Source organism: Amyelois transitella, chromosome 29, assembly GCF_032362555.1.
Source record: "Amyelois transitella isolate CPQ chromosome 29, ilAmyTran1.1, whole genome shotgun sequence".
NCBI lineage: Eukaryota > Metazoa > Arthropoda > Insecta > Lepidoptera > Pyralidae > Amyelois > Amyelois transitella.
In genome coordinates this window covers 1934349-1956201 of record NC_083532.1, presented here as the reverse complement: position 1 = coordinate 1956201, position 21853 = coordinate 1934349, and the positions used below count along the sequence as shown (strand labels likewise).

General features: G+C 34.2%; 1 protein-coding gene across 1 annotated transcript; it reads right to left on the bottom strand.

Annotated features, from left to right (window-relative positions):
- Positions 1 to 185: 185 nt before the first annotated feature.
- Positions 186 to 20303, bottom strand: LOC106135626 (segmentation protein even-skipped-like). Its single transcript, XM_013335980.1, has 4 exons — positions 19958 to 20303; positions 3903 to 3966; positions 3228 to 3360; positions 186 to 509 (listed from the first exon to the last, which is right to left on the bottom strand). The coding sequence occupies exons 1-4, from the start codon at positions 20301 to 20303 to the stop codon at positions 186 to 188; spliced, it is 867 nt and encodes a 288-aa protein (XP_013191434.1).
- Positions 20304 to 21853: the final 1550 nt, after the last annotated feature.

The following is a 21853-nucleotide window of genomic DNA, read 5'->3' as shown; positions in this document are numbered from 1 at the left end:
ATAAATGTAACCATTTTTACACATTCATATTGCATGACAAAAAAATTAAGTTGTTTCCTTCATTTTTAAAACATTCACGCTTATATGATACTATTTACATTTTTTTCTTTAATAAAGAAAAAATAACGCACCATAAATTAAAACAACACTTAAGAAAACACTGGAAATAATAACGTATTTTTAACTTATTTATCTACATTAATATTATAATTGGGACACGCTGGCCTTAAATTTGACTCCGAAGTGATAGAAGATGGCGGAGTGGGTGAGATGTATGGGTACCTAGGGTACGCTGGATAAGGATAGGGATATCCAGCTGGTAATAGCTGGGGGTTGTGGAAGGGCGGCATTAAGGCCGGGGAGGGGTAGCCGTAAGGTAACCCCACCGAGGAAGCTGCCGCTTGAAGTATGGACGCGGCAAAGGCCGGGTCGCTGTAGACCGCCGCGTAAGGCCACGCTACGGCGATACGTTGGCGCTTGTCTTTCATTCTGCGGTTCTGAAACCACACCTGTGGACAAGATAATAATATATTTAGTAATGTATTCCGAGAATTTTTTTTTCCTAGATAAATTATAGGTGTTCATTTTTATATTTATTTATTGTCATTAGGTATGTAGGAGAGTTTAATTATACCTAAGTATATATTATTTTTGTATTTACAATTTGAAATTTATTACCTACTGAGATAAGTCTGTTTAAATCGAAATATATATTTAATCATGAATGTGAAAACGCAATAAGAGAAAGAGAGAGAGAGAGAAAACCGGTAGTTTTTCTATTAGGTACCTAGTTTCAATTTGCAAAGTCATTAAACTAAATAGTCTTTGACGACTAGTCACCTTTAAATAATATTCGATATTTAACTTCTCTTGAGAGAAAACGGCCTCTGAATAGCGGGTGGTCACTAGCCATAGAGTTTCGCCAAATCTTCGCACTCCATCGCTAATTAATTGTATATTTCTCAACCGAAGCCTGTCGTAAAACATTCAGCACATAGAACCGAGCGTTTAAAGACATTTAAAATCGTTAAAGGCATAATGGAAAAGTAAATGCAACAAAGTTCGAACAAAAAGCCCTCAAGCCCGCCATTTTGTTGCGAATGATGTGTTAATTGGCGGGAATATTCGCGCGGAAAACGCTCAGACTTCCTTTCACGCCATAGACAACACCTTTGTTTTGAGAAGAGGCAAAGGAAACAGCCTTCATGCAGACATGTCCGTTTTCGCAACTTTCTTTTTTATAAGCTCCTATTTTATTCAATTTAGATTAAATAAAACTGATCTATGTTAACGGTATATTAATAAAATTTTAATAAACTGCGAATGAGGTACCTTGTCATATTGAATTAGAAAACTTTATTAGTATGTTATCGCGTATTTATTGAGACTACTATAAACGTTCATCACAATAAACAAACATACGGAAAAAATTCCTCTTTTTATTACTTATCAAATGGTAGCGGCGGTTTAATAGTTTTAATTGGTATAATCGCGCTATAAAACAGATGCCTGGCTGCTAGGGCTGCTACTGAATTTTTTTTTGTTCCGTAATAAAATGACCCCATAATAGTATAAGAATGTTCTGTGATCTGTGCCTTTTATTCAGTATAGTGCCCTAGAATGTATAAAGCTGTCATTTTGACATAGATTACGATCACGCTAGATTGTTTTCTAATAGTTTTCAAACAAGTTGTTATAAATACACAAAGCTACCATATTGACCAAACCAAATGCAGATTCAATGGATTTATCTATTTCGATATAAGTTTTGTCAGCCCTGGAGTCAATAGACACCCGATGAAGTGTTTTCATGCACTTGCACACTAATGATGGCCGCCACAACAACGTTGAGAGCGTCCGTTCTTTGGGAATTAATGTTAATTAGCATTCTATAGCTACTGAATAATTCGGTCGGTACCCTTTATTAATACGTCGACAAATTAGCGTGAATGTAAAATTCGAATGGGGCCATAAAAACACGTGTCGTTTTTTATCTGTGCCGTTGGTTTTCTTTTTTAATTCGAAGTGATAATTGAGATTATGACCGGACAGCTGGCGCGCGAATCAAGAATTTAAATTGGCTTAGGTGTTCCTTATTTATTTTTGTTTTTTTTTTTGTTGTAAATATAACCTTTTCTTTAGCGCCGCAGTAGTCTATTTCGATATTTAAATCTTGGCAATACACAAATTGATTACATTTAGATCTGTAACAGTTATTATTCCTCTTTATCATCTACACATAATTGACTAGTCGTTTTCAAAATTGGAACACATTCTTTGAACAGGCTCTTTGTTTCGCCGTTTCACACATTTGTCGCGTGATTCTTGCGAATTAGCGGTCAGCCATAAAGCATTCGTGATGGAAATTATTGTATATCTAATTGAAGCATCATACCGCGGGATCGTAAAATTGATTTAGCGAGTCAACAATGAAGACCTACATCGAGGTATAGCTATCTCGTTTTATTCCGTCCATTATACCGTATTCTCGCTCTTTCTTCTCAATAGCTTCACGAAACTGAGAATAAATATAAAACTCTATGGTATAAACGATGTTTTTTTTCTGTTGTTTTCAGCCAGTGTTAATTTGAGAGACATATCATCATGTCAACTCAACTGATGGTCATATTACGAAAACACTTTGCTACGTTATAATTGTATGGAGGCCATTTTTTTTGGGTCACGATGTGGGTGGATGGATAAATGAAGAAACTGAGTTCCCTATCGGGTTGTCCGCTAAAATAGCGGTTTCAGCGTGTAGGACGTTCGTTATAAATGTTTTTAGGTTATGTTGTGACATGAATGCAGTTTCGTCACCATCGCAATACTTGGCAGTAGCCTATTTACATACATATAATCGTCTTTATTCCTTGCGGGATAGTCAGAGCCAAAAAGTCCAAGTCTGGAAGACTGATACTCCAATAACAGTAATACTAGCAACCTGTCACTTTATATGAATCTCAATTCTATCAGTAAGCCAAACAGCTGAACGTGGCCTATCAATATTTTCAAGACTGTTGGCTCTGTTTACCCCACAAGGGATATAGACGTGATTGCATGCACGCAGATATAATTTACAGGGATATAAGTAAATAAAGCTATATTTTGTTCCGTCGCTTCTTCTACACATGCGCTTTGGAAGCGCTAGTAGTTATCACTAGATTTGAGTGATGTGACGTCAATAAGTGATACCTTGTTTCCAATGTTGAAAATTAAAAAAAAATTACCTTAATAGTGGACTCCGGAAGCTGCAGCTGGGCCGCCAGCTCGCACCTGCGCGGCCTGGATACGTAGTTCTCCTTCATGAACTCTTTCTCGAGCCGCGCGAGCTGCTCCCGCGTGAAGGCTGTACGGTACCTTCTGGAAAACATAAATAAAATTAATATTCCTTGGACTCAACTCAAGTATTTATAGTAGATACTAATAATAAATCCTAATACCTAATTTAAAAATATATTATTTAGATTTGGACCCCTTGGTAGGGTTGCCATTAAACAGGCATTCCTGAGCTGTATTGAAATAGCAAATAAAATATTGAATAAATATTTTGGACATTAGGTTATCACATTACGAAAATTTTCAAAAGATTGATATGGAATGAGATAGTTGATATACTTAGTCCAATAAATATTTATAATTTTCATTTAATTGATTATTATTACAACAAATTTTGATTTTCAAAATTGTTAACAACTAAATAGTAAGTACCTACTTGTACCTACGTCTCAATTTTACAAAAAATTGCCATTCAGAGCCCGAGATAATAACATAATTACGAGTAAGTACTTATTTCTAGGCAAAAGCTAGCTCTCCATCTATGTCGAGTCCGTGCAATCTCAATATTTAATAAAATAACCGATAATAAGAAGTCAGAGACTTTTACATATTTAATAATTATCTACCTTATGTTTGGGTCGGGAACGGATCCAGTGTTGGTCATCTGCTCAGATTGAGGACTCAACGACTCTGTGAACAAAGAAAACATAAAAATTAATTAAAACATAGGACTTATACATTATAGTCATGTCTAATTCCCTTGCTGGGGACAGACCTGACAGTCTCGAAAAGACTTGAACCACATCATAATGGAATTGAGTTTCGAATAGTGACAAGTAGATAGCCGACAAGAGGAATCCAAAGTTAATTGAAACATTTAGTTTTTAATAGATAATTGTGATTTTTTTTCTTATTTATTGTATAGCAATAACAAGTTATTGTATTGCATTGAGTCCCAGCGCAATATGACAGACTATTCACGCAAACAGAACGACGCGTGAAGTATTCAGTGAAATACTGAAAGTATCTGAACTTTAAACAGAGATCATTAACTAAAATTAGCTCAAATAATAGCGATTATCACTTATCTTAACATAAAAGCATCTCAAAGGGTTGTAAGTAGCACGCTGCCGGTGGCTTTGCTTTATCTTAATTACGGCTTCGTCTAGACATCTAAGTACCACATGCCAAACATTAGTTAAATTTCCTTCATAAAAAAAATCTACCCATATTTATATTAATAAAATGAAAGTTAAGACTATCACAGCTGATGCGTAGGTTTATATTTAATTCGGTATATTTGAAAGTTTCAGTCTAATTTTGCATAGACAATTAAAGGTATGGTTAACAGCAATTTAGATACAACTGTGAGACTTTTCAAATTCATGTAATTTATTTGCACATTAGTAAAAAAAAAAATAAACATGAAGAGAGAAAGATGATTCAATCGATTTTTAAACGACTAATTATTTCGTGAATCTGAGATTGACTTATCATAAAAGAAAAAAAAATGGAAAGGCAGCGACCAGTAGCCGCGAGGTGCTAATTGCACGCACCCAACCTTTCAAAAGGAATACATTAACACAAGACAAACACAAATAAGCTATTGTCTAATTAAATATTTTCCCATGCCATGTGTAAGTTTTTTATCTGTGTTTTCATTATAACCCTCACCACAAAGAATACCGAAGCTCAGTGAATCGCCGCTCAATTTGAAAAAGGCGGCAACACCAAAACGGCCAGCTTTACAAATCTGATTAGTCGCTGAAGTGGTTCTAAATTTAAAAAGGAACGTTATTGACACTGGCAGTTAAAAAGTATGAACACTTTCGAGTCACTTCCATTGTCTATGGTAATGGCGGCGTGATTAAGACGTTCGATTCGGTTTCCTGTTTCGAAGAGACTCGTTACGAATGCTATGTTAATTCTGACTAATGTACAAGAACGGGTGCAAATCACTAGAACAGTAAATGGTATGTTATGTGATAATTACCATTTATTGAACGTAGTTGCTACCAAGTTTCGGTCTATGAAAGTTAGAAGATAAATCTTGAAAGCCCAATAAAGATAAAAACTAAAGTGTCTCCTGTCCATACTTTAATAAACACACATGATCTCGCAGAAACTCATTTCACCATATCATGGAGTGGTGGTTGAGCGAAATTTATTGCATGAGAGCATTTATATTTTTTGCATACGGCGTCTGAGACACTTGACTTGGTTCAATTGGTTCCCATGCTGGGTGGCGACGGAACACTTAGGAATCAATTTGCAATCGTCTAGCCCGCCTTCCTTTCGAGTTTGTTGTATAACAAACTTTTTTCTAAATCGTGTCTATGGTCACCAGCTGAGTCGTGGCGTGTGCTAAACATTTTTGTAAAAGGAAACAAAGCTTCCGCCTCTTCCGGCGTTTGAATTTTAAATGTATAAGATATGTTTCGCTTTTCGGCCAGCTACCGGTGTTATTTTTTTTTTGTTGAAATTTTAACCGCTTTGTAGTGCAACCGTTTTATTTCTAAATTTAGAATTTAATATTTAAAGAAATGTTAATGATTTAAATTAATTGCTTTAGCATAAACATATAGGCTGTTTAAATACAGTCAGTTTAGGCATGAAGTCACACAAGTATGAGTATGTCGTGGCCTCTCAAATCATGACTCTTTCAAGTGTTGTTGGTTTTTCTCATTGACGAGTTTCGAGACAAAGACGACATTACGAAATGCTTCTTTGAAATGCAAACGTCGAATTTGGAGGAAAAATTTTGAAAATATTTTCTCCTACCATTCACAATTTTGGTGGAGAATCGCGTCTCCGAAGTTCAAGGTTCATAACCCATTGCGAGAAATTATTTATTGTGTTGACAGCTGTCTATTTAATTATATTCCCTGAACTGTGAGTTTATGGTAATAAAGATTTTGAAATTTAAAAATACCTATTATTAATTTATACAAAATGGGCAAATAGTTTAGATTACGTATACCTATTATTTTTATACAGCTTATTACGGTTTTTTAAGTGGCATATTATCATAATATTACATTTCATAATAAAGTCTCACACTAATAAAATCCATAAAAGTAATGTTTAACAAACAATAATAGGTTTGGATTTCTCGAATCGTAATTGGCAATGCTGATGATGAACATCATGTTTTCGACTTATTAACACATACTGTATTGACTACCATATTATATATAGCACTCGTGCTATAAATATAATGTGCAAATATTCGATAAAACTGTTTGCCTTCGCCGGCATTAGTCATTCACTTGTTGGCCTTCATGTGTGATAACTTTTGATTGGATACCTTTAAGATATTTCAAATAAAAAAATATTTGTTATTAATTTTTTTTATATGTGTTTCTTCATTTGCTTTACACTAACCCTATACTTCTTGAATATATGTACATTCATAATATTTATATTTCCATGAAAAACATTATAATGGAAAGAAAACTTAATAGCCGTATTAATCCGCAACATAAACCAATTACAGTTTAATTAATCGATACTGGCCAATTTGCGCCGTGCCAAATAGCCAAACGGCCCTTGTAATAGTCACAAAGCGATTGCAATACATTACCATTGATTATCGAAATCCACCACCCTCGCGGCGCGTGTGCTCGGACCCTTAATACCATTGTCTATGACCTCCCTAATAGAGCCGGCAGCATTGTGTTACTGGCCAGTGATAGCCGATTTGAAATTAGAACGCTATCAGTTTTATTTGTTACGGATATTATTTTGTTTAGCGTTATTTTGGTGTTGCGAGTTGTTAGGTTACTTAGTGAAAGGAAGGAAACCTTTTGGAACTTGCTATTTAGGTATTATGACGTTGGAATGAAATATAAATCACTTTTGAACACATTATGTTAATAACATATGAAATACTTTTACTAAGCATCTAAAACTTTTGAACTCTACTTGAAGTGAGTTTAGACTAACCTAGTGACAATAAAGATTGAAAATTGAGATATTATTCTCCAGACTTAAAGTGACAAGTACAAAATAAACCAACCCCATCTCAAAGGAATTAAACAATCTGCGAAGCAAAACATTTGCCAAGCAATTTATCCAATACAAAAGCAATTATACGGTGTCATCCCTCTCCCCTACGCTTCATAATAAAATCTGTATCTACTAGTCAGCAACGGTGTAATGAAGATAAATATCTCTACGGGGGGACCCTAAGGCAATAAAAATACAATCAGTTTAAGCCCAATTGACAGGAGTTTAACCTATTACCTCGACCCCCGTTCGCAATTGCTCGTTTAAAAATGGCACGCTGTCAAATTGTGGCGGGAACACCCACGCGGTGACATTTTACCTTTTCCGTGCGTGCCATAGACAATACATTCTCGCTTGGCTTACTAACATCTGCTTTAATCGTTTGATTACTTAATTCGGTGGAATTTATTACTTCGATTTCGGAGTATAATCGGTTAAATCTATCTTAGACTTCAAAATTGGTTTCGATAAATTGGAAACGTTCATTAAAATTCCGTTAACATTTTCAGTGAAATTTTAACAAGTGAATTTTTTACTACAACGTCATTTACCTTTTTGCTACGTTTTATTTTTTACGATATAGTCGGCATGATAAAAAGGAACAAAAAAAATATGTCGATTTCACACAAAACAAAACAGTTTTAGTGTTAAGTTGGTACCACAAAACACGTCGGCATTTTTCAAAGCGATTGTTGAATTCGTAATTGGTTTGTTCATGTGTTTTTTTCCCGTCATTATGTAAGTACTCTTTCTTTAAATAATAAGTCATTAAAGTATTGCTGTCGTTAGATCTTAAATTCTATGGGATAAAAGTATTTTTTTTTTGTATCTAACCTCTGAAATTGTGTAGGTACTTACTTGTTTGAATAGTTTTGACGGACGCGTTACAAATTTGAGGTCTTTAGGTAATTTGTTAAAGTTGTTCGATTTTTAAACTGTAGAAAAAGTAAGTAATTGTGCCATGTGGCTCCCAACATCAATATAAAAAGAACCGCTTCATATCTTTCCCATGGGTGACGTTAAAGGCGACTAAGAGATAGGCTTATAAACCTGGGATTCTTCTTATACTTAGGCGATGGGCTAGCAACCTGTTACTATTTGAATCTCAATTCTATCATTAAGCCTTACGGCTGCATAAACGTGATCTGTCAAGACTGCTGGCTCTGTCTACCCCGCAAGGAATAAAGACGTGGTTATATGAATTAATGAGAAAAAGTAATAGGTAGTAGAATGAGCTTTATAAAGGCTAAATACCATGCTATTACCTACCTACTGTCAATTGTGGAATTGATTTTATTCTCTAAAAAACTCAATTTAAACATTCATGCTAAAATTCATAAAAAGATTTTTTTTGAATTAATGGTAAATAATATTAACACTTTAAATTTTAAATATGTTTGGCAAACAAAAATATATTATAAATCGATAAGGTGTTAGATAGATTGTCGTGAAGAATCGCATCGGTAACTTTATAAACAACACAACATGAGCTGTCAAAAAAATAAATGGTTGAACATGTAACCATTATAAAGAAGCAACATTTTTCTAGTTTCTAGACCCAGCTGTTTATGGGGTAGGTACGCATTGTCCAAATCAGTCATGCTTTTTTATAAATTATTTTTAAAATGTTTTTTCAACAGACTTTTAAGATTATAGGTTAGAACTATCACGTGCCGTTTGGTTCCTAATACCATTAGGAAAAAATAGGACCGCTTCATGTCACTTTCCCATGTACCACACGGCACATAAAATGTTGTTTTGGAATGTACCTATTGAAAAAAACATGTAAACCTACCTTCCGATCATAGTGTTATGTCAATGCAGATTGTCATTCTGCTATAGGTAAGGGTAGATTATCTGATTAGGCAAGTAGTAAGATAAACAATAAAATTTTATCGTTCTATTTGCATGTCATTAAATAAATCCAATGTCAGATATTGACAGATGACAGACATTGTCAGATACGTATTTAAATAAATAAAATATTTTTTTTAATCTATTTTATGCAAGACATATAAAATTGGTACTTACTTATATGTAATAAACTTTTGGATTTAAATATAGGTAAGTTTACATAGTTAGGTTAGGTAAATTATTATTAAATATTACAGATAATGTACTTAGGAATCTAAAATTTGTTTTGATGCGTTATGGTATTAACCTAACCTAACTAAAAAAAAATACTATCATCTAATTTAGGCTAAATTACACACGTGTAATTAGTAAAAGTTTTTGAACACATCAATTATATTAATAACTTGTCACACGACTTCTATAAAGGAGATTAGTTAAATCGATTAGAGACAACAATTTTTTTTAATTAATTTATTAATTATCAAGTGACTTACGTACCTTTGATTGGTGAAGGTGGCGGGGTACCACGTTCATGATATCCTTTTGTCTTAGAGAAGACATCCCGAGCAAACGGGTCGTGAATATCAACAATCTTAGGAGACATCTCGTAATAATTCAATTTGACCATCGTTAAAAAAAAGGAACTTTAACAAAACACTGGCTTAAAAAAAAATAACGCTTTAAAAAGCACTGGCCGTAGAGATACCTTTGATGGACGAGCTATTAAAAAGAGAACCAAGAAAGAACTGGCCGATAGAAAAGGTGACAGTTTGTTTTCACTGCACACCTATCCTCGTACTAAAAATCCATAATGCATCGACCAATCGTAACGGCGTTCCCATTCCCCCCACCCAGGGCGTGGCCATTAGCCGTCTCTTTCACTCACGAGAATTTCCTCTGAGCATTCTGTTATGAGCTCATTTCGTTAGACATAATTAAGTTTGTGACACACTGAGACCTGGGTTTTATTGTTTTTTTTTTATTCTCTTTCTTATTAGAAAAAGAAGTTACAAAGTGATTTAATTTTCTATAACATATTTTATTTAAGTTCGGTTAAAGGGAAGTTATTTAAAGATAACGAAAATATAAGTTAATGATATTGAAGATGATATTCTTAGGTATTATTTCCCTATTCCAGAGCGAAAGCGAGATTGTTTTTTTTTGTTTGTTAATTACCTTTTCTAATTATGTTTGTTTGTTTGTTACCCCTTCACGGGCTATCTACTGAATTAATCTTCTTGAAATATCACGTATTATCACAGAAGGACTAAGGCCGTTCATCCCTAGAATATAATAATAATATTCATTTATTCAAGTGACCATAGAATAACTAAAGTTTCCGTGGGATTTGCGCAAAACCTGTATTCTTTTGTAGGTGGCGCTAAATTGGTCGCTTTTTGTTGGTAGTAGGGGAAGTACGTCCAAAATGACATATCGTTTTATCAATCATAAATAACTTTAATATTATTCATAATAGGAACATATTTTTTACTTACAACTTTGCTTATATTAATTGGTTAACAGGAATCATATAGATTTTGTCAGAAAAATCAACACTTACAAAAATATTTAGTATTAAATGAAGATCAAGAAAAATCCGTTTTGTCCATACCGTATGGACAAAACGACACGAGTCGTATGGACTAAATGACATACACAGCCATCAACATAAAAAAATTATAAAATAAGAGACAACAGTAAAAATTAATTGCACAATTCGCAAACAAAATTTTTGGTACGCTTTGGCAAATCAGCACAGGCTGCGTGAACCCAACGACTGCACCGCCTGCACCTCAACCACCCCTCACCAGGCTTTGAACGTGAGTAGAGATCGTTGCAGTAAATACAAGCACAATCATCTTCTTCGTCTTCTTGATCAGAGCGCTCTTCATTTGAGTCATCATCAATGTAAAGAGACTTAGTAACTGCTTGTTTCCTTTTACGAGTTGGTTTTTCAGATGCATTCTCTCGTTTGTATTTTAATTCTACCTAATTGGGTGATGACGTAAGTTTGAATGTCGTCGTTCGTTTCTTTGGCTTTCTTTTACCCTGTCACTTACAAATTTACCACTGGGCACTGGAGAAATGACATTAACTCTCTTACCACCGTCTCTACGGACAAAATGACACATTATGTCGTTTTGTCCATAGTGGTTGTATGTCATTTTGTACATAGCCTCAAAAAATATTACAATTCGAAAAATAATCTTGTTGCAGTGACAATAATGTTTTAAATTCAACGCGATCACCTCAAACACAAATTGCTTCGAAATATAAAATTATAGGACAGTACAATAACAAAAGAAAACTTATCAAAAAATAAAAAACAAATGACCACTATCAAATTTCTTTCCAACCTCAAAAAACAAATGTCAACATGGCTTCCGTTCTGTATTTTAAACGGCTCTCAAAACTCGAATGGTATATTTCCGGTGTAGGTGCTTCTTGATTGGCTAACTTTTGACAGTTTATACCGTGCAGGTTTTCAAATATCACTAATGTGTCGTTTTGTCCGTAGGTATACGTCATTTTGGACGTACTTCCCCTAGTACAATTATATTTCTATATAATTTCCTGATTTTTATTTTTATCTACCTCTTAAGATCATTAAATAATAATTAATTCAATTAGGTATAAATAGATTTACCCTTCATATGCCTAAAAATTGATGTTAATTTAATATAAGTATAACGAGTAAGTTTTTAAGTATGCTGTGCGCACTAATTTGTTGGTTTTCAACCAATAATGTATGCCGTATGGCCAAACATGTTCAGTCACAACAATATGCTTCTTCATCTGCAATACATGTATGTAATGTAACATGTTTTATAAATAAATGAATCTTGAATCTTGAATGTAACTTTGCTATATGTATTAAGACATTTTATATTGAAATATTGTTTGTTCGCCTTAAAATAAATAAAAAAGTAAGTTAAAAAAAATATTATCACTTGATACTTACTTATTATTTTATGACCAATAAGTAACTACACACATAATATTATAATGTATTTTTATTTCCCAATAAATATTTTTAATGGTTCCAATAGTCTTTGCAAATGTTAGTTTATAGCCAATTATACTGAATTTATTATAGTGTTATGGATCATAGGTATGTTTTTGCAAAATCATCTGGCTATAATAGGTAGGTACAGGAACTTAATCTTTCTTGACATTTATTTAAAAAAATATTGATTTAATACTTATACCTAGTTCTATTTGCTTAAAATCGTATCACAAATCAACCTTTCTAATGTTCTGATGTGAAAATTACCTTGTTTGATAATTCGAAGATATTTTTCATTCTATTTATATTGATATAGACGAGATTGTGTGTGTATGCGTGGGTATGAGAGGACACGCAGATTGAGCTAACACCATAATCGAAAGTAAAAAAAGATACTTTTAGAGATAAACATCCTAAATAATAAAATAAATAATCAAACATAGCTGAACGTGGCCATTCAGTCTTTTCAAGACTGTTGACTCTGTCTACCCCGCAAGGGATATAGACGTGACCATATGTATGTTTGTATAAACATCCTAGCCTAGTAAAATTATATGATATATATAATTACTTGCTTTCTTTGTTCTTTCTGCCTAATTAAAAAAGTTTTTTCTTCAAAAAGACCTAACCAATGATGTAACCTGTAGTTTAAAGTCGAAAACAAGACTGTGCCCAACAGGCTGACTAAGCTTATTTACAGGCAAATGCGGGTAACGAAAGTTGCATAATATTCTAAATAAGTAGCTCCCAGTGGATCCCTGCCTTTACATTTTAATCAGTCCTCATTCAGATTTAATAGCGGACTTCGCAGTTCGCATCATGGCGCGTTATGGCCGGGAACAATATTAATACTCTGTTACTAAACATTCTGCTTGATGAAGAGGTCTACCTATTGTATGTAGTACGGTGAGCATCATATCAACATACCCAAATTCACGGGAAAGCCACTATTGTCCCGTTCCTTGCAACTTTATGTTGACTGTAGGTACTACTAACAATTCTGTGCATGGTCAAAGGCATACCTCGGGCTCAAGAGTTGTGAGGATGCAACCGAGACTAAAATCAGGAGGGAGAAGAAGACTTATTTAAATAAACGTCTAAGATAAAATAAATTAGGGCCATATTTTGTGAAGTTGTAGGAGACAACTAAATAAAACAATTACGAGTGAATTAGAAATACTTTTGGCTGATATGGGTGTAAAAACATTTTCGAATATTTTTATAAGAATATTAAATGTCGGCTGAGAATGAAATAATGAAGTCTTTCTAGAAAAAGGTCAGGTCAAGAGTACCCGAAACCGACGAGCTTGCATGAAGAGAGTTATGAATGTGGATGTAGCGAAAGAAGTATGAAGGGATCGTGGCAAGTGGAAGATGTGGTCTCTGCCTACTCGTGCGTGGAAAGATGTATTTTTGTAATGTAGAATGCAATAATGAGGAGTTAAGGAGAGAATATAAAAATAGTTATGATAAGCAAGTCGGACAACATTATAAAAGTATAAGTCAAAATGATTCATCATTAGGTAACTATCATGAAGCCAAACAGCGGAACATGGCCTTTCAGTCTTTTCAAGACGTCAGTCGTCTTTTCAGTCTTTACGGCCTCTGTGGCGCAGCGGTAGTACGCTTGTCTGTGACACCGGAGGTCCCGGGTTCGAATCCCGGCCAGGGAATGATGAGAAAAGAACTTTTTCTGATTGGCCTGGGTCTTGGATGTTTATCTATATAAGTATTTATTATAAAATATACCCAACAAACATTTAGGCGACGATTAGAGCTTATTTTGTTACTTAGTGGGCTACAAAGGCATTACAGTAGCAACACTTATGACTATTGGCGATAAAGTGGCGTACCAAGTAACGTATATCACTTCTACTTATAATACAGAGTTACAAGTGCGACAATTAGGCGAGCTTAAAGGTTATGGATGTATTATGGCAAATCTCAACACTGTTGTACATGCACAGCATTTTGTGTTATAGCTTTAAGTGAATCTTAGAACTCTAAGATCTAAATAAGAATAAGAATTAGCTACTACCTCCAAAAGTGCTATGCAGGTGATAATAAACTCTTTACAAGAACCTAAAGTTGCACAATAGCGTTAATAAGCGCTACCAGCCTTACAATAGTGTTTATTTAATCTTATATAGAACCAAATGCTTGAAGTTATACAAAACTCTCTTGCATTACCTTAAGTCAAATAGGAGTATAATTTTTCGCTATAACAGATCCTATAGCGTCTATTGTTACTTTTTTGTGACTAAAGGTAAAGTAATAGCGCTTAAGGTCACTACTGTATTTCTTATATTGACTACTTGTTTTTGACAATGGCGTCGCAACCAAAATAAACAAAAATTGTTGTAAATACGTGGAAAAGTTTTCAGTAAATAGACAACATACATCGGGCGCTCGAATTATTTGCCAATAAATATGTAACATATTCACAGTGTACTTCCCTTCGCAGCAAAAATATGCTTCCTTTCTCACCACACAATATCACTTTTTTTTGTTTAATATAAAAATCATTAGTCGTAAACTTATAGTCATTGAAAATAAAATTATTTATTATTAGATCACAAAATTAGTTTAATTATCTTGAATAGCGTTCAGACCGTTACAAAACACCTATTTACCTCCCTTTTAGCGCTTGAAAATATAATTAACGCCTTTGTATCTCTACTGTACCGCTTAAGGAGTCAGTTGACGCTTATTTACCCCTCTTGTATCGCTAAGAGATCCTGTTACCGCTATAATAACTTTCTTATAGCACTAATTGTACCTCTTAGCCAATTACCATAACTCTTGTATACCGTCATTATACAACCTTAAGTAATATAAAAATTGTGCCCAATTCGGGGGTAAAGTAGGGTTAGAGCGCGCTCTAACACTAATTTGTTACACCCATAAACCACTTTAGAATCTAGTTAGCGCTTTTATAGACTTATTATAAATCTTACTTTAGCGCCTAATTGTTACTTGGGTAGTATCGTTGAGTTAGTATCTCGTAACACAAGTCTCGACCTTACTTTAAGGCTAACTCAATCTGTATAATTTGTCCCGTACATATTTATAAGTATATTTTTTTAAGACTGTTATGTCTACCTTGTGTGTGTGTGTGTCTGTGTGATTATAGTACGTATGTATGTATGTATGCAAAATGATTCACCAACCAACCATATTATTACAACTTCTGAGAAACACAATGCAGTTACAAAAAATGTGGTGATTGTATGACCAATTAACAAATAATGAATCGTAAAAGAGAAATTTCTGATTCAGTTACATTACCAAAAAGAACCACGCTATAATTGAGCAAAAAGAACTTTGTCGCCGTGACGTGGGACAATGGCAACAGGCTTATTGTCGCAGTCTATTGTCTATGGTGCTTACATTGTCTTGGCATACTTAAATGGAACACATACAGAAGTAAATATTTGGTAATACACAGCTACTGTTTAAGTTAAATCAAGAATCATTTGTCAAAATCAAACCGTGAAGGGCTCTTTTGTTGATAACCCAATGTTAAACGGTACTTCCTCTGACTTTTTGGCCACTTCTAATCTTACGCGTAATAAGTAGTTGGAAGGTGTAAAGGTGTCGTGTGGTTCCAGGCACAAATAGAAAAGAATAGGACTACTCCATCTGTTTCCCATGGATGTTTTATAAACCGACTTAGGCTTATTAATTTATAAACTTTGGATTCATAGTTTAGGCGATGGGCTAGCAGCCTGTCACTATTTGAATCTCAATTCTATAATAACAAACAGCTGTTACAACAGAGAAAAGACAGAAACATACTTTTAAAATATTGGATGCTTGTAGTGCAAGAGGCGTAGTGCTAACGTGGTTTACAAGTTACCTCAAAGCACGCCTACAGTGCGTTCAAACTACAGGGCAAGATGAATTGTATCAAACTAAATATCAATCATCATACCAAGAAAATTTATTTGGTGTTCCCCAAGGCAGTATACTGGGACCATTATTTTTGGTATATATAAATTTGGTATATATCGCTGACGACACAACAATAATAATTAAAAACAATAAAAATGATAATTTTGAATAAGTATGACATTAATAGCGCCCTTAATGATATAATAATTTGGTTGACTAATAATTACTTAAAAATTAGTTTATCCAAAACACAATTTATGCAATTCCTACCTCACCAAGCAATACCACTTAAATTATATATATACAATAATAACACAATCCAAGAAGTAACGACAACTAAATTCTTGGGTATCACTTTGGATTCGCATTGTAACTGGAAAGAACACATTTCGATCCTTATAAAAAAAAATTAGCAAATTTGTGTATGCACTTTGGAGGCTAAAAAAACCGTATCTCAAAAAGCTGCACTTTTAACATACTATGGCTATGTACTCTTACATTCAATACTGAGATACGGCATGACTTTAAGGGGAAACTCTGTCTATTCCGATAGAGCATTCATAGCACAAAAAAAAGTATTCGTGCAATCTGTGGCCTGGGATATCGTGACACATGTGTACCATTGTTCAACGAACTTCGAATTCTAACTGTCCATTCACTATATAGATTTGAATCTGCATTTTTTGTAAAAAAATATCATGACTTATTTGATAAACTTGATGATCAAATACAACGATCGAACAGGCGCAAATTTAATTTAGTGGTTCCCAGCACCAATTTACGATTTAGAAGGAATTCATATTGCATGTGCATTAAAATATAGGTATAATAAGCTACCGGACTCATACAAGTCTTTGCCAATTAATAAATTTAAGAAACAGTATAATTATTAATATTAAAATTATTAATTTTAAAAGTAACGCAATGCTATTACAAAACAATATTTACATGCCATACTTCTGGCGGAACATGTAAGATCACATATATTTCTCACACCCATTTGTACCATGTTTCTAGTAAATAAAGAATATTTCATTTCATTTCAACCACGGAACTAAAATCTTTGTCCTGCGTGTGGCAAAGAGCGCGTAAGGATGCATGCAAAAAAAGCACAACAGGAAAAGCGCCCTAAAATTAACAATGCGGAGAAGCTTTAGAACTGCCCGCCTTAGTGTAGGTTAACCACATGGCCGAAAAATCTAGTCAAGTTTGCTTGAAGTCAAATTAAAGACTGAGAAGAAATGGCGTGCGTTTAAGTTCTGGAAATATCTGAAATGTATCAATCATTTTCATCTGAAAATAAATACGAAATAAAGGGAATGAAGGCTAGTAGTTACAGATAACTTAAGCATTTTTGAGAGCGATTAATTAACAATAGGTCTACCTACTTAACCCTACTTGGCTGTAGGTAAATCTTTCATCATTTAGACAGGCAGGCAGATGAATTCTTTCAGGAAAACACATATAACTTATTTCATTATATTTAAATGACTCACATTTAGGTATATTGTCCAAAACCACGTTCCTATGTGTATTTAAAATTAAAAAAAAAAACATATTAAGTAGGTTCCTAGTTACTTCTCGGATAAAAAAAAATTTTGGAATATAACTAAATAAAAAACTGGCTAAGTACGAGTCGGACTCGCGCACGAAGGGTTCCGTAACATCGCGTTTGTTACTTAAATTATTTTTTATTATATTCACGTTTCTACATATTTTTGAATACATACATTATATTTTTTTTTAGGTTTAGTACCTAAAAGGTAAAAGCGGAATCCTATTAAGTAACTAAGTCTTCGCTGTCTGTTTGTCCGTCTGTCAGTCACCAGGCTGTATCACATAAACAAACAAAGATAGCTAGAAAGATGATTTTTTTTTAATTATGTATTTTTGTCACCGACAAGGAATACTAAAAATTAAAATATATATATATGTGGGATTATTGTCCCAAAAAAAAAAAAAAAAAAAAAAATTACTCAGTTAGATTAAGTAAAACCAAATATCTTATTTCGGTTTTTATAATAGACTTATACATCTTACAAACTTCAATTTTCTATTGACACTCTTTGACATCTAACGTCATTTTTTATTCTAAAATAAAGTTGCCAGTGCTAGCAATAACTAAAAATAACGAATAACTTATATAAAAAAAACGTTCACAACCCACATATATATATTACAATTATTAATAATAGATATACAATAATTATGCTACAATATTAATGCTATAATAAAAACGGTAGACGCTTAAAATATTCACAGAATATTTAATTGTATATTATTATAATAAAAAATTTGTTTATCTCAATCTTTTTAATACTGTTGGCTCTGTCTACCCCTCATATGGGCTACGGACGTGACTATATGTAGGTATATAAATTGGAAATCCGGAACCCTGCGGGACACCAGCTACTAGGTCACACCAATCTGAGAAGCATCCATTAAATGTTATGCCTTATGCTATGCCTGTTCAGTCAGGTAAGACGGCAACCAACAGCAGAAATGAGGGAACGTTTAAATTACATAAAATTTCAATTAAAACATCGTTATCGATTGTTACTTACATACCAAGCACTAGTTAAATCTAAAATAACGTTTTATATAGGTACCTTCAACCAAAACTTAACAAGAACCAAAAAATTATTTACTAAGTAACACACAAAATTCCTAGTAGGTATAACCGGAAAATCGCGATTCCTAAACAAGGAGTATTACTACTTTAAGCGGGTTCTCAAAAAGAGAACCGTTTCCGGATTTTACAATGTAACTACTTGCGTTATTAACTTATTCAATGACAATGCTAATTTGGGTTCTCTATTCAAATGGCATTGTTTATTTATTATATTCTTTTGCTTTTAACGTAAAAAATCGGTTTATTACGGTTTTTTTTTTTTTGGAGATCATAATAATCGGAAATCATTAAAGGGGCAATTAACTAACAAAAAAAATTTGCAGACAATGCTTGACTTATTACTTTTTGGACAATGCAAAAAATAATTTAAAAAAAAAATTCGACCGTTTTGCCCATAAAGTTCACCTGTTTTTGCTTAATGGCTGTCAACTACTCTTATTCTTCCTGGCTACTCGTTTAGTCCGGGTTGCATGCTCACTTTGCAGGGGAACCTAATATCTAGATGCCTGAAGTTTCTTCACGATGTTTTCCCTCAGAGCATCGGTTAGTTATCAAACTAATGTACTCATAACTTCGGAAATAGTCATTGGGACATGGCCGGGATTCGAAGCCGGTGCCTTCAATGCGCACCCGCGTTTTAACCTTACCGATTCAACCACCGACGCTTTTTTTTATCAACGACTCACCGAAGGCTTTTTAACCATAGACATAGACTGCTCACAGTCACCGGCGAAACCTTATAATAGCTATTGTTTGTGCTAAAATGCAATTTAAAAAAAAACTAAAAAAAAAGAATAGAATGGAAAAGTTTCGAAAATTCCCGAACGTCATGTTTAACATTTTTGAACTATCAACACTTGTTATTTTAAATAACTTATAAATATTAACTCTAAATATAATACGCTAATGTTCATTATTGTTATATTCATCATAATAGCCGACATAAACCTGCCCGCCGCTCCATATTATTATAAAATTGCGATGAACTGAGTAAAGCTCAGTTGGACTGTCAGGTTGCTGTTAATGCGGGTTTTTTTTTTCTTCTTTGGTAATTATGATTATTTGCGATAAAAGCCAGTAAAACGGCCGCGGGCTCTGGAAATTGACGAGTTCACGCCGTAGGTACCCATTGTTGTTCATAAATCGTGAGTACTCGCAGGAGCATTCCCTAGAGCACCTTTTATGATATTTCTTTTCAAAATTCAAAGTAGGTACAACAAAGTAAACTTGAAATCACTATAACGATCCTAGTAACCTCAAAAATTGAATTGTTTGATCAAACTTACCGTGCGGTCGGTCGTCCACCCCGTCGCTATCCACCTCACTCCTCACACTTCCCGGGCTAGCCCTCTTCAGATCTTCAGGGACCAACCTCTGGTCCTCCTGAAACTCCCCAACCCTCATGAAAAACGGAAAATTCGGCATCCTATTCCGTTGAAAATAGTACCCCATTTTCCCCTCCCTAATTTTAATATCCTCATCTTCTAAATGCTCGTTCCCTTGGTAATCTTGAGATATCGTATTCTCGATATCGATATCTGGCGATCGTCTATCGTTCAAACCGACTATCGATTCGATAGAAAAATTTTTTGACGGCATTTTCGTTTGCATTTTGTTAATCTCCGATTCCATCACTAAACACCACACAGAATGTCACTGGCCACTTATATTTCGTTACCGAGACAGTTTCGATTTTTAACCGAGTTCTCGAATTTGGAACGTCCGTATGTCGGTGATACCAACTGAGATTTGTGCTATTATCTGCTGCGGTGTGGCGACCACGCCTCCTGCTCATGGGAGGTGACGGTTGCACAAATAGTTCAAACATTATATTTTTAACCGTAGTACTAAAGGAATTGGAGCTATTTTGATTTGCCAATTCGAAAAGATGAACTTCGAAAAAGGAATAGTATTCGAATTTCAACTCTATGTGATTTTTGGGTGTGAATTTATTTAACTGAAGAGTAGTCCGTCAACTATGAACTGGACACGCGGTATCAATTGCCGGATTATTTTTTTGAAATATTTTCTTTCGACTGAACTACTTTTTTTTTCCTTAAGGCAGACCGCCTTTAGGAAAAAAAAATCTTAAGCCTACAGTCAAACGATAAAATAGACATTTTTAGTGTCATACTTACCTAAGTAAGAGATTATTGTCACTTTTTAAAAAAAAATAGTGTAAGTAGTCACTTTTTAAAAGTATTTCAATTTTATTTTGACATTTTTCTTTGACAATGATTTATTGATACCTATATAGAAAAGTTAGTACCTACCTACTACTAAATTAACCGAATTTTGAATTTTAAGTAATATTTATTATTTCTTGACAAACTTATTTTATTAGATTGAGTTGATTATTTGACTCGCGTTTCGCTGCACCGATTTTAATGCAGTTTTCAGAAAAACGTTTGTTACACTTAGGAGAAGGATATAGAAATTTAACCTACTTCGAAACAAGAAGGATATCGATTGGAGGCGGTTCTTTTTTTACAAAATTTAAATGACGTCACATTATTTTTCGAATTACTCTTAATAAGCCCTTTCATTTGATACTCATACCAATAAAGCAAAAGTATCTACCTACTGACATTAAAAATAAATAATCCATCTTGTATGGTCCCTGGGTCCAGTTCCACGTCAGCACTCCACTGAGCAGCCAACGGGGTGGCCCTTCGGCCTTCGTATCTTGAATACTTGCTTGATGAAGGCGCGCTTGGCACGAGCGAGTCTTCAACCCAGAGGCCGTTTCGCCAGGCAACAGAATCCCATTCCCGCGTCTCATCATCTGAATGACCCTCATTGTGGGGCCAGCACGTACAGGATGAAAAATAAAAGAAATAAAATAAAAATGTTTATTTAGGTAACCAAACGTAAGTACATAACACAAGTTGTGGGAGTCTCCTTTTAAGCAAATTTTGCTAGTGCCAGGAGGCACCGCTCTTTCATAACATAGCAATTAATTAGGATCCTGCGTTATGTGCGCCGGCGGCGTGTGGGGAGGTCGGTTGTGACCTCCCTCACCCTTTCCGCCGCCTCTTTGCGGAGCAGAGGGTTAGAGAGTGCGAGTTTAACTCGATCGAACGTGTAGGCAACCTTCTTGCTAGACGCCATAGCAACGGTTGCCATGGTTTTGTTAGTGAGATATGTCAAAAAATATTTTTTATTGTAAAAGCTCAATTTTT

Bases quoted from the DNA above. Each gene is read 5' to 3' on its own strand.
- LOC106135626 (XM_013335980.1), bottom strand. From the start codon at position 20,303: ATGGAATCGGAGATTAACAAAATGCAAACGAAAATGCCGTCAAAAAAT. The intron at 3,967-19,957 runs GTAAGTTTGATC...CTTTGTTCACAG, and splicing joins GGTGGACGACCGACCGCACG to AGTCGTTGAGTCCTCAATCT. The intron at 3,361-3,902 runs GTAGATAATTAT...TATGTTTTCCAG, and splicing joins GTTCCCGACCCAAACATAAG to AAGGTACCGTACAGCCTTCA.